Source organism: Amphiprion ocellaris, chromosome 4 (assembly GCF_022539595.1).
Source record: "Amphiprion ocellaris isolate individual 3 ecotype Okinawa chromosome 4, ASM2253959v1, whole genome shotgun sequence".
NCBI classification, from domain to species: domain Eukaryota; kingdom Metazoa; phylum Chordata; class Actinopteri; family Pomacentridae; genus Amphiprion; species Amphiprion ocellaris.
Genome location: NC_072769.1, coordinates 12177692 through 12190798, shown reverse-complemented (window position 1 = coordinate 12190798; position 13107 = coordinate 12177692). Strand labels below are relative to the sequence as shown.

Below are 13107 nucleotides of genomic sequence, written 5' to 3'. Positions count from 1 at the left end.
TGGGAATTTTTTTTGCAGATGTACTATAAAATCAAAAACTGTACAGCAGTCAGGCACCTTTTGTAGTAGCACAAATAGTTGCCCGTTACATCCTATTTGATTTCAATAACCGTAAGATGTTTATGTATGAGGTATCACAATTCACACTGCATGTTCAGGACAAAAATCAATCCAATGAACTCCGTGTAAACCTCCACAATAAAACTGTAGCAAGGTTTAGATAAGGGCATGGATGTAAAATAATCGTTTCAGCTTTCAGTGTTCTCAGGGACACAGTGACTTCAATAACTCTGAAACGGAAAAAATCATCAGACCCTCTTACAAAGCATAAGGAATAGTCTGCAGAGATGGGAAAACAGAATCAGGCCTTTATGATAGAGTGGCTAAAAGGTTGCCGCAAAAGAAAAGAGCATAATACAGCCCGACTGAAGCTGTCAAACTGCAATAAAAAAGAAAAAGTTTCTCAGGGCTGACAAGTCTAGTGTTTGCCCTTTGCCACAACTCTATGCACTTTATCTAAAGAACACCAGACACCACTCATCAACTGCTTTTAACCCCCCTATAATAAATAACCGTGATGGCAGAAACATATTAAGGAATTGCTTCTTAGCAGCAGAAACAGGGAGACTGGTCAGAACTAAGAAAAGTTTCAGTGCAGTCAACGACAGAGAGGCCCTTAGAAAAAACCCTTCAGAGCTCACTGAGCACGACAGTTCGGGCTTCAGGAACTAACTGTCTTTCAGTGAATCAGTCAAAGCCCAGCGAGGCCTGTTTCCAAAAAGCCTTCAACAAAATACTGAAATTGGGTTCTGAATAGTTTTGTAAGTAAAACACTTCAGCTTTTGAGTTCTAATGAAATTGAAAAGATTTCTAAAACCTTATTTTGTCCATATCATCATCATTGGGTGTATATTTAGGGGAAAAAAATAACAAAAAAATTTAAATTAGAGGTAAGTTTGAATACTTTCTGAAGTGATAATACAGAATGTGCAGGCAAAAAAGCCATCACGCCTTATTTTATGTGTAAATCTATAAGGAGCAAATCTTAGAGGAAAAAAAGATTTAACACTAAACAGCCATCAAATTAATGGCCAATAATAGCTGCAAATACATAAATAAATGAAGACAAATCACACAAGGTAGAAAACTAGCTGCACAGGTGACTATGAGTTGAAATTCATTCATTCATGTTCAGTCTTGCTGATGTCACAGCAAGATTTCAGCTTTTACCACAAAAACATTCAATAAGCTTGTGAGTCGGTGTTGCTCTTCTGGGTGTGATTAGAACTGATCAGACTGGAGAAATTTTAAGCCTCTATGAGATGTGCAGCAGCATTTTTTTTCTTTTGTACAAAGTGATTCTGTATGGATTTTAAATTCAAATGATTTTTCACAACTGAAGGTCCAGTGCTGCTCCTGGGGTTGGCACCATATCATGATGGAAATGCAAACATGCCTCCTCGACAATAGACATAGTTTATGTGCAGATTACTGGCTTTGGTCTCTTCTGCAAGTGTGGTCTATGGCACAGAGTTAGCCTGAGTGACTGCCTGAATTCTAATGCAGAGACAGAGAAGAGTTACATTAGTGAGAGGGGAGAAACCACTGCCTGAAACAGGATTGTGAAGGAAAACGTCGGGTGTGATTGGGAGTTGATGGCGGGGATTTAACCCATGGGGCCTCTGTGAGCCAAGGACTCAGCATGATGCCACCTGCTTCTAAGACCTGGATAAGTCAGAGGCAAAGGGGTGCTAATTATTCAGTAGATGAACGTAGCAGTTCAGGTAGACTCAAACCTTGCTGCAAGAAATATTTTTTTTTCTTTTTTGAATGTGTAATGCCATCAGTCACTGTGTACCAGTGGGGATGGGAGGTGGCTAGATCAAGTTGAGATTTTTGCTCACCAGCTAAGAAATACACTCTGGACTTGGCCAAGGTGAGCTGTGTCCTTAGGCAGAGACATGCCCAGATACTTTAATAGCATTAAAAGGTTAAAAGGTGGGACTAATGTTCCCACAGACTCATCAGATATACTTTTTGTAACTCACAAGTGCTTGACTCCAGGTTTTCATGACTTTGTCAATCAATTTCTTCCCTTTATCAACTTCAACTTTATATCATGTACCTCGGGGATCCTATTCAAAAGCACCCAATTCTGCCTCTGCAGTTTTAAAAGCTAGAACAATTTATTGAGTTAACATTTGCCGTGGGTCTTAAGTCAAAGTATCACACAATACTGAAGGGGAAGGGCCACTGGTAGTCATTTTGAACAAGATACATATAGATTTTGTGTGCTCTGGTGTTTAAAGACAGAAATATGATATATAATCTCATTATAAAATGTTTGTTAACTGTTCAAGTTGAATGTTTATGTTCTATTATACTAGAAAAGACTTAAATAGTGTAAAATAGAGCGTGATCAGGACACGCTGTTTGTGGGAAAAAGCATGTCAGGGTAACTTTGTCAGAGCTCTAAGATGTTTTTGGCTGTGATAAATCTGGAATATATTTGTACAATGTGAAATTTGGAGACAGAGAAATAAAACACAGATAATGTTGACTTGAAATCACTAAAAACAAAAATTATTACAGAATCAAAGGATGGTAAGTCTGATTTTAAGTACTAATATGAATTGTCCTTGGGATAAAAATTACATATAAGATTTTCTGTTGTACACATTAACATTAACTAAATGTAATTAAACAATAATCATTTTATTATTATTATTATTATTATTATTAATATTAATAATAATAATAATAATAATAATAATAATAATAATAATAATAATAATAATAATAATAATAATAATAATAATAATAATAATAATACATATTACATATAATATGTAATAACAATGTAATTAGAATAAAATTTATAATAATACATATTCTTTAAATAATCGCTTTTTCCAGGTTACATTAATTACTTCCATGGTAAGGGTTTGAAAACTAATTAGCTTCTATTTGGTGATGCTGTTTGTTTCCCACAGTAGTTTACTCTTGGCGTTCGTCCTTGTATGTCAAATATGTTGGTAGGATGACGGCTAACTCTGTACATATAATAAGAAACTGATCAAAAAGCAAAAAAAAAAAAAAAAATAATAATAATGAAAAATAAAAACTTAAATGGAGAGTAGAATATTCTGCAGTTCAGTATATATAAAAAACAGTCTGTGGAATGGATAAGTGCAAAATATGAATGAATAAATAAGAGTTTGGTCCCTTGTGGGGGACAGCCTGTCTCAAGCTACTGACAAGTTTTTCTTTTCTGTCTTCCTAAACGACCTTCAGTTTATAAAGCTGACCTTCTTTTAAAGGACTGCAAACCTTCATGGTTTCATCAGGCATATTTTTCTTTTCAAACTTTAGAAAGTTGTCGTGTGGACTCAAAGTTATAAAACTCTTTTCACAGATCAACAAGTACTCTGGGTAACAAGTAAACTTTATGTGTGAAACTTACGGTAAATGTTAAGTGACTTTCACACATAGATGAACGTGTTAATGAGGTAAGCAATATGAAATACTGTTCTAATTAGCTGACATTTTTCTTTGTTATTTTGAAATTGTCACGTTTTCTGCTCCAAGCCACTGGGAATGTTTTAGCAGATGGAAATGAAATGAAAGAAGTTGGTGTTCCAGACTGAACTCAAGACTATTTTTTAACTGTTCTCAGCTCATGTCCTAATTACTTTGCCAAGGAATGCGACGGAGTCATGTGATGACCAGCATATGTTTGCCTGTTCTTCTGTTATTCCGTCTGTGCACAACATTGCTTAAAAACGGACTAATGGATCTGGATGAAATTTTCAGGGAAAGTGAGAAATGGACCACCTCATTAGATTTTGGCAGTAATACGGATTACATTCTGGATCCATGGATTCCAGACTGATTTCTGTATCACTGCAAGATAGCGGCACGGCGTCACTGTAACTATGGCTACAAGTGAACGCTACCAGCTGCCTGCTCACGATCACATGATTGCGATCCTACCACAAATCAACCACTGCGGATTTAACAAGACTTATGTCGGGAATTATACAAGGAACGATAGATTAAATTGTGAGGGTGTTTCTGAGTTCCATCAATTCCTGACGCCCGCTACATATTTAGGTCACGTGATTCGGTATCTGTACATAACGTACACATGCATAATACATGCCTGCGCTCAACTCAAGGTCATTTTGTTTGTGGGTACATCTACATTAAATGGCCACATTCTATGTTACCACTATTTATGATCATCAATAACTAATACCCAAATGCTGCACTTATAAAAAAAATAATGCTGCATATCTGACAATGCCATATGGGGGAATGAACAGCCTTGGCGGAGTACTGCGCTCTCTGAGTGCTTTTCTTGTTTTGATAGTTGCTTTCTAAATTCTTTGAACCATCACTTATTTTCACCATGTTTTCTGTTATTTAAAAGGGTCCAAGACTTCACCTCACCAAGTCTCCCTTGAAAATTATATTGCAAATCGTAAAGAGACCAGCCTGTTTGAATAAAAGTGAAATAATGAAATAAATCTAGTAAAGACTCATTACTCTGTTTGATTTATTTCTCAGTTAACACAAACTTTATGCTCCTAGCTTAAAAAGTGACATTCACGTAAAATTATTCTTTTTCTTCTACTTTTTTGAATGAATGAATGAATTATTAATTGCTTTTATCATATGCCTCAGTGTTCTACAAAGCTGCATCAAATTCAGCTATCCACCATAATATACAGGAATATGCATCTCCAATATGTACCTTCCAACACATCTGCTGAGATGTTTCCATACTGTGGCAAAAATACTGAAAGTTTCCAAAAATCCGAACAATATATCCAAAGACAACGATTCAATGCTGAACACTTTGTGCTACTTCACAGAATAATGACAACTATTAAAAATGATCATATTCTGTGACATTGCAGTCTGAGGCGCAGCAAGCATAGCTGTTAATTTAACTTAATCATGGACAAGAAATGTAGAGTTCATCTTTGAATCAAAAAGGAATTAATACAAATGCTAACAAGAACATGGCTAACCCACAGTGAGTTACTAATGAGTCCTCTGTGACTTAGTACAAAAAATGTGCCACAGAATGAGAGGATTGCACAGTAGATTAGCAGGTTATCTATTTATTATTTTTTATTAAACACAGACAAAGCACAATAAATATTTACTGAACGAGACATATCTAAAAGCTCATTTCCATCTGTCATCCTCACCCTCCAGGAACAATGACTGTCTGTGCAAATTTCTGTCAAGAATATGTGAAAATATTCACAGAAAATTATTAATGTGGATTAGTTTGTGGTACAAAGTCGGGGGATCGTAAGAGTCCTTTAAAGTCAACCTGGTCACTAAAATCATAGCAACATTCATCAGCAATAAATGCATCATCAGTAGCAACAAGAAAATTGTTCACCGTAATGTTCTGACAAACTACCACAAAAGCACATGACGAAAACGGCAAGCTCAAATGCATTAAGAAACCCTAAGCGTGCTCCCTTCCTGGCTCACAAACAGCCTATCATATTCCTTGACAATGGAGTCTGGTACTCCACGTTGTTCTCCCTGTGGCTTTTGTGCGCCTGTGATGGGTTGACAGATAATTGGTTGCTTTGGTGGGATGAGCTTTGCAGTCAAAAAACACACAGTAATCTTGGCCTCACCTCCGACTGCACAATTCCTGAGTCTCCCAATACCTTCATCTATGCGCTGAATTCCTGACATCCTGCTCTGATAGGTGGCATCAGCAGACTTGAGATGATTCCTTTGGCCTTATTTGTTGCATTTATTATGATTTTGGAATTTTTTTAACAGTGAAAAATTAACAATTACGATCAGCTTTTTCGAGAATAAAGGCTAATTAATCTCTAACAGTTCTTGTAGTACTTTAGACAACTTGAAACTTCAGAGCTACAGCACTGGACTAACTAATTGATGGCTAAATGGATAAAAACCTCACTGTATATGACCACCAATGCCAAATATGCAAGAACAGATGTCAGTGAAATTGGAACCTTTGTTGCTAATTAAGCAACAAAGACAAGGCCACATTTTTCTAAAGTGTTTTTCAAAACATATAATAATATCTTTCTGAAGGTGTCTCAGAACATTTTGCACTTTAGTATGCCCGCTAACATTTTTGTGGATCCTGAACAATGCTGCTTAATGTTGTGAATAAATTCAAAAGCTGCTTTCAATTAGTACACAATTCTGTAGGCCTTGCCCACCCTACATGAGAGCAAACTCCCACCACCTCAAAGTCAAAACAACATTATTATTGCAAGACGGTACATCTTTGAAAGATTTAAGTGAGACTGCAAAGGGGTGAAATTAGCTCTATTGTATAATGTGTGACACTCTTCCGCTGCTCTATGTGTGAACAGAGTCAGGTGATGATTCTCCATGTGTTAAAATTCTTTTTTTTTTATACACTGCCTGTCCAAAAAAAAAAAAGACTCACACTAGCATATTTCACAATGTCCTGCTCCTCTCCTGCTGGACTGCCTTTAGCTTTGAGCACGGCACACATTCACCTTGGCATCTAGTGCTGCAACTAACGATGAATTGATGAATCGTCTGAGCATGATACGTCATCAAAAGTGGAAGTGAGCGCGCAATGCAACAGAAATCACTGTCTGAGCGGAGCGTGCAACACGGACCGACATCCGCGCTGCATCCTACATATATTATATATACACGATACAGCGCGAAAATGATGCCTCATGCTCCCTGATCCACTCATTCACACTATGAACCCCATGAATCCTGACATCGTCATCTTGGAACAAACCCGTGCCATCAGGGAATAAAAACTCCACAGATGGAAAGACCTTGTTCAGTATATTCAGCTGACCTCATTCTTTGTGAACATAACGTGGCTGAACCTGACCAACCCCAGATCATAACCCTAAACCCACAGGCTTGTAGGCACTAGACAAGATGAGTGCATCACTTCATCCACCTCTCTTCTTACCCTGATCACTTTGGAACAGGGTAAATCTGGACTCATTAGACCACATGACCTTCTTCCATTGCTCCAGAGTCCAATCTTTATGCTCCCTAGCAAACTAGAGCCCTTTTTTCCAATTAGCTTCACTGACGAGTGGTTTTCTTAGGGCTACACAGCTGTTTAGTCCCAATCCCTTGAGTTTGCTCTTACTTTTACTATTAAACATAGCTGAGTTCTACTGTTGATTTCCTACAATCATCTAAGAGTTTGTTCTGACCGCATTTCTTCCTCAAAGATGATGGATCATCACTATCCTTCATATTTTAACAATTACAATAGATGGTTCTTAAACCGATTTTAGTAGTTTCAGCAATCTCTTTAGTTGTTTTCTTTGCTTGAAGCAGTCCAATAATTTGACCCTTCTGAAACATCCTTTCCCTGACCACAGGATATGTCTTCTGACATGGTTGTTTAAGAAATGAGAAGCTCCTCACTGCATCAGCTAGGATTAAATAAGTTGCTGCAGCTGAAACATATTCATCACTGCAGTAATTATCCAATGGAAGGCTCTTACATATTTGCTTAGTTAAATCCAGGTGGCGCCTTTTTTTTGGACAGGCAGTGAAGATTACTCATTGATTGACTGTTAATAGAAAAAAAGATACTGATTAGAAGTGTGCCTACTTGTCGGAAGCGCTTGAGATGGAGGATCAGTATGTCAGGCAGCGTCCACAGGCTCATCTTCACCATCCCTTGCTGGAGCTGCTTACAGTGGGGACACTTCCAGGCATCATCTGGGGCGAGCTGGAATCAGTAAGTAGACCAAACATTTACATGTTTACACAAATAAAATAAAATTTTGTTTAAATGCAACATTAGGTGCAATTTAGCATCATCTTTTTACCATAACGAGTGGTGCTAATTTGTTTTTTCATTAGCGTTGTGCTGAACATGTCTGCAGTTGTCCTTCACCATAAAAATACCTGATTACACTAAGGCTTTTCAATGTACCTCCTGTGCTTTTCTGAATAGTAGTCCCTGAATAATGCTTTTCTCTTTTCATCTTTTCTGGTTTTTCATCTTCACAAAAGCACCTTTAAATTATCCCTTTACCAGGTAAAGGGAAAATTTCCTGTACAAAAAAAATTGGTCTTCATTACTTCATCAACAGCAAAGTGCAGGTTTAATGGTTCACACTGCTCAGAGGAACAGTGAATGACTTTGTAAAAAATGAATCTGCTAATATGGATGTCAATAGACAGTTAGCTTAAACAAAATCCTGCTGATATCAATTGTCAGTTAACCCCAGGCTTCACTTGTTTCATATTCAGTCACAGAGAACTGTAATATTTACTGTTAAAGGCAGTTTCTTTTCTTCTTCTTTTTTCAAAAAAGGTTTTTGCATATCTTTTAAAACACCAAACCTCTCTTCCAAAACTGGAGCACACAACAATTTGATTCTGTTTCATAATGCGTTCAGGAAAGTAAGTTGTCTGATTTTACACTGTTGTAACATAAAACATAATTGGGCAGCAGCAATAAAATATATATTAGAGTTCTGTCTGTGAGCACCAAAGTGATGCTTTGGTATGCTGCAGTTTTCAGTGAGCACCGGATTTGCTTCCTGCTCCTCTCCTGCACTAATAACTGAAATTAGCGCTGGCTCTATTATGTTCCCTGGGAGAGAACCGATGGATTAATACAGATGCCAGCTGTGCTCTGAGCAGCATGACTCAGCCATTGACTGGTGTGAATGTGGCCACTGGTATGGCCGTTTTTGTAAAAAAAACAAACAAAAAAAAGAATCAGTTTGAGGATTTTGAGGACACTTTTCCTCACTTTCTGACACATGGGCATCATAACCTACTGGGATGTGGGCGTTATAACAGCCACAAAACTAGTCCAGAGAAGGTGAAGTTAGACTGATTGAACAGCCATCCAACCAGCCAATCCATCAGTCAGACAACAGAGAGCAAAATCTGTAGAAGTAACTAATATTACATATGTGAGAAAAGAATTGCTGAAGCTGTCAACAAATTTGAGGTATGAAATGATGCTGAATGGGGTTGAATTTGGTTCAAAGTCAGACTCAGACTCTGTACGCATCCAAATGGCACCCTGTTGAAGCTCACCTCCGTCTCCTTTGGCATCACAACTCGCCTATAACTTTTGAAATCCACTTTAGGACTCTGTCTCACATTGTACAAACAAATGTAGAACGTTGCTTTCTTTTATTTGATTTAATTTAACAGCTACTGCATCGCATAACAGCACAATCCGTACTGTCTCCAGACTGACAGAGGGATTGTGTGCATTTCACACATGTGGCTTCATTGATTACTTAATCTTCTGATGTGTCACTGTGATCTTAGCCAAAGTAAACCCTTAACTGCACAGCTGAGCTTTTGTGCACCGATTCACGGTCTCTGCAGTGAAATAATTAGGAACAAAAGTGATTAAGCTGATGATGATTTCAGCAAACCTATGACTGTTGATTTTAGGGATTGGGGTTATCGCTTGAGAATGCATTATGTCAAAGGGTGTCCTTACAAAATAGAAGCGACAACATGTGTGAGAGCGCGCAACAGAAAAGCCAGATATGGAACATCCCAAATCCCATGTCAGTTACCTCTTTTCTCCTCACTTGGGTCTTTTTTGTTTCTCTTACAACGTAAAGAAGAGGGAAGAGAAAATGACTTTGTGAAGATTACTTCAATCAATCTTATATCAAAGGCTATAAGAAAAAAGGTTTAGCCTATTTATCAAGGCACACTGGAAATGATGAGACATCAATAAAGACACACAAAAAGCATAAAGCATGAAAAAAATCAACACATAAATGAAAATAATTAAAATAAAGGAATAATCTCACATAATCTCTGACATACTAAACAAAGCAAGCAAGCAAAACTGAGAGGCGCATGGAGGGCTGCACCATGAGGAAGTTATAGTCCCAAGTGGCTGCCCAGGACAGGGGGAAATACCAAATGGAGAATCCACACTAGCCTTAGTCACACCCTGACATCAAGGATTGCCCATCAACCCCCTCTAGGGTACGCTACTTAGATGGAGGTGGTGGAAACATATCGCAGCGGCAAATGTAGGCCTCTACTGGCCACAGCCTCCACCAGGCTTCGGTGGCTGCAGACTAACACGCCTCAGGAGACCTGCACAGCAGCTACAGGAAAACAGCGAAAGGCGAGGGGGAACCATTATCAATGGATCTGATCAGGTGTTATGAGCCAGAGAGAGAGTACACTTGGCATTTGCTCATGAAACTGAACTTAGCATCTTTGTTCTGTATTTTTCACGGTGGCTTGCTAACCATCAAATAATTTGTTGATTAAGTGTCAATTGTCTGTGCATGTTGCTATCATTCCATCATCCAGGCTTAGTCCAACGTCTGGAGAGCAACAGCTTAATAAGTCAGAGCGATATTTGCTCAGAACAGATGAAGTTGAAAGTGAGCTCCAGCTACAACCAGCAAAGCTATTTTTGAAGAAAAGGGAGCAGCGTATATGAAAGAATAGCTTGCCAGCTGTTTTGCATTAGGTTGTAAAAATATTGCTTTATACAGTCAGTCAAGAAAATGAAACTGAAAAAGAGGAAGGATGCTGAAAACACAACAGCGGTGACCTGCTGTGAAAGACTTCAAAGAACACAAACTGAGGCTTTATGAGTGGCCCTCCCAGTACGCAGACCTAACATCCCTAAAAACTTGTGAGAGGATCTTATACATGTCATGTATGCAAGACAGCCTACAAATATCTCAAACGTGAAATGACGTGTCAGAAAGAGTAGGTTCCTAAATTAAGAATCAGAAGACTCGTAACTGACTTCAAAACGCATTTGCAAGCTTTTTGACATCCAACCTTTAATGTTTGAATTTCTAAAATTTTCATGAAATAAAAAAAAGAACATTAACATTTGAAGAGGGCTCATTTAATGACTGCACAGGTTCTATTCTCACTTCAAAAATCAGCAAAATTGCTGCTGGGTGCGAAAACCTTGCAGTTGTTTGTCAGTGTCACCTCCTACTTCTTGAAGCTTTCTTTTCCTTCCACAAAAGTAGTTTTAAACTCAAGCTCCTCTTCTCCTACAGGATATTAACCATTACATACAATTAATTTTGAACCAGCACCCTGCCAATCATTCACACTTCAAAGACCTTTTGTTTTTAATCTCACAAAGAAATTAAATAAGAGAACAATGTGTCTTCCTGGAAGAAAGACTGTTTAATGTGCAGTATGTTCAGAAAAGACCACAGCCATCATCTATGAGCAAGTGAACAGAGACAATCCCATCTTAAAGTTCACATTTTTTGTTGCTGCACTGTCTGAAAATAAATGAGATTTGGAAGCTGCCAGAGCCAGTGAGGAAGAATCTTTTAAAATCAAAAGCTTGAGAGTACAGGGTTTATGCACATCCGGTAAATCGGATAAGGTTGAAGATCATACTTTCCAAAAATAAGGTCATGCCAAGGAACAACAAATACATATGAAAAAAGGAGCCCAAGAGGCTGAGAACGCACACATGGCAGATTGGAAACACTCTGAGTTTCATGAGATGAAGTTTTCTAGAGCAAGGTAAGAGTCTGCGTATATAATTGAAAATGTGACAAATGATACGTTTATGATTAGGATTTTTAGATGTACAGTTCAGGTAAACCAGTCCAACTCCAACTGTGATGGAGGCAAACTGTTGATCTGAACTTTCAAATCTATGACGCTCAGATCGGAGTTGCAAGCACAGGGAAAGTAAAAGAACAGGTAAATCACATGATATACACTACTGATTGTTCTAAGATCTTCCTTATATCAAAGCGTATATACTCATCTCCTTTGTCAGCTGAAAAAGTGCAAAACTGACAACAGGACTGTGGGTGCGCTATTTTATCTATTTTTATAGAGAGCAGTTTCCTCAACAGTGTGAAAGGGTCATAAAAGGAAAGATTACACGGGTGCCAATTTAGATTTAGAGTGTTTACGAGGCAACTTAAGGTACTATAGGTCTTGTGAACAAAGGGGGGAAGGCCAAAATTCTCCTCTATAGTCTGAGGTATTAATAAAATAGCAAGTAAAGATGTCAATAAATGTGGCGGAGCAAAAACCGCAACATTTCTCTCGACAAGTATCTGCAAATGACAGCCATAATCTTAAGAAAGCAGAAAACATGGCAAGTGATGAGCAGCTGTTGGTCAGATCTAAATGGCAGCCTATTTCTGCCTCTGCTGATAAGATTATTGGTTTCTAGAAATAATTTTGGCTGTTATTTCCTGCTCGTGCTGATTGTATTTGCCAAATGTTTTTCTTTTCCGTTATACGGAGTGAAGTCACACTTTCCTTCACTCAGCTCACAGCCACTGAATTTTTATTTGAATTTTGAAGGCTGTATTATTTATGCATGGATACTCACTGTAATTACACAGTGTGTTGGAATTTTCCAATTAACTTCCACTAACTTTAATGAAGGATACAAACAAACATTAAAATGCAAAACTTTAGATTTCTCTCCAAAATAATTCTAAATGCTCACAATACATAAAAACAGGTAAATAAATCTTGAACTCTCGAAGAAAAAAAACATATAAAACAGCTAAATGCACATTACTATGAAATGATTACAAAATATCAGCATGTGTTCAGACATTTTGCAGACATGTTCAGGTCTAAAAACTACATGTGTTGGACACTTGATTCATTTCAAAGATGTGGGTAGCTTGAACATTCACTTAACACTCTTGCAGGGCCAGTTCAATATTTTTCGACAGCTACTGTTTGACATGTTTCGCTGTCACAGTTCTGTGTCTCAGAGCTTCATTCCTGTTCGCGTTATATGGTGCCTTTTTCAAACTTTCTTCTTGCTTCACACTGGCCACTCTCACCTGCTCCATTTCCCTTCTTCTCTACTCACCTGCATCCACCTCACTCATTTATTCTGCTCATAATCTTACAAGCGTTCCACATTGTTTTTCGTTATTGCTGGCTATTCAACCCTGGCCTGTAAATTTGGCTCTTGATTTCTGCCTGTCTTGCAAATAAAACTCTGCCCAATAAGCTACAAGCTGAGTCACATTTACCTGCCTTTCTCAGTGACGTGTATTTGGGTGTTATTTTAAGCCATGACACAAAGCTAACAATGGGATTGTCATTCTT

At 37.9% G+C, this 13107-nt stretch overlaps 1 protein-coding gene across 1 annotated transcript in view; it reads right to left on the bottom strand.

The window, feature by feature from the left end:
• usp43a (ubiquitin specific peptidase 43a) overlaps positions 1-13107 on the bottom strand; it is a 130422-nt gene that overhangs the window by 16065 nt on the left and 101250 nt on the right. The window contains exon 12 of the mRNA XM_023263720.3: positions 7637-7756. Coding sequence (XP_023119488.2) covers positions 7637-7756 — 120 coding nt within the window. The remainder of the gene's footprint in view (positions 1-7636; positions 7757-13107) is intronic.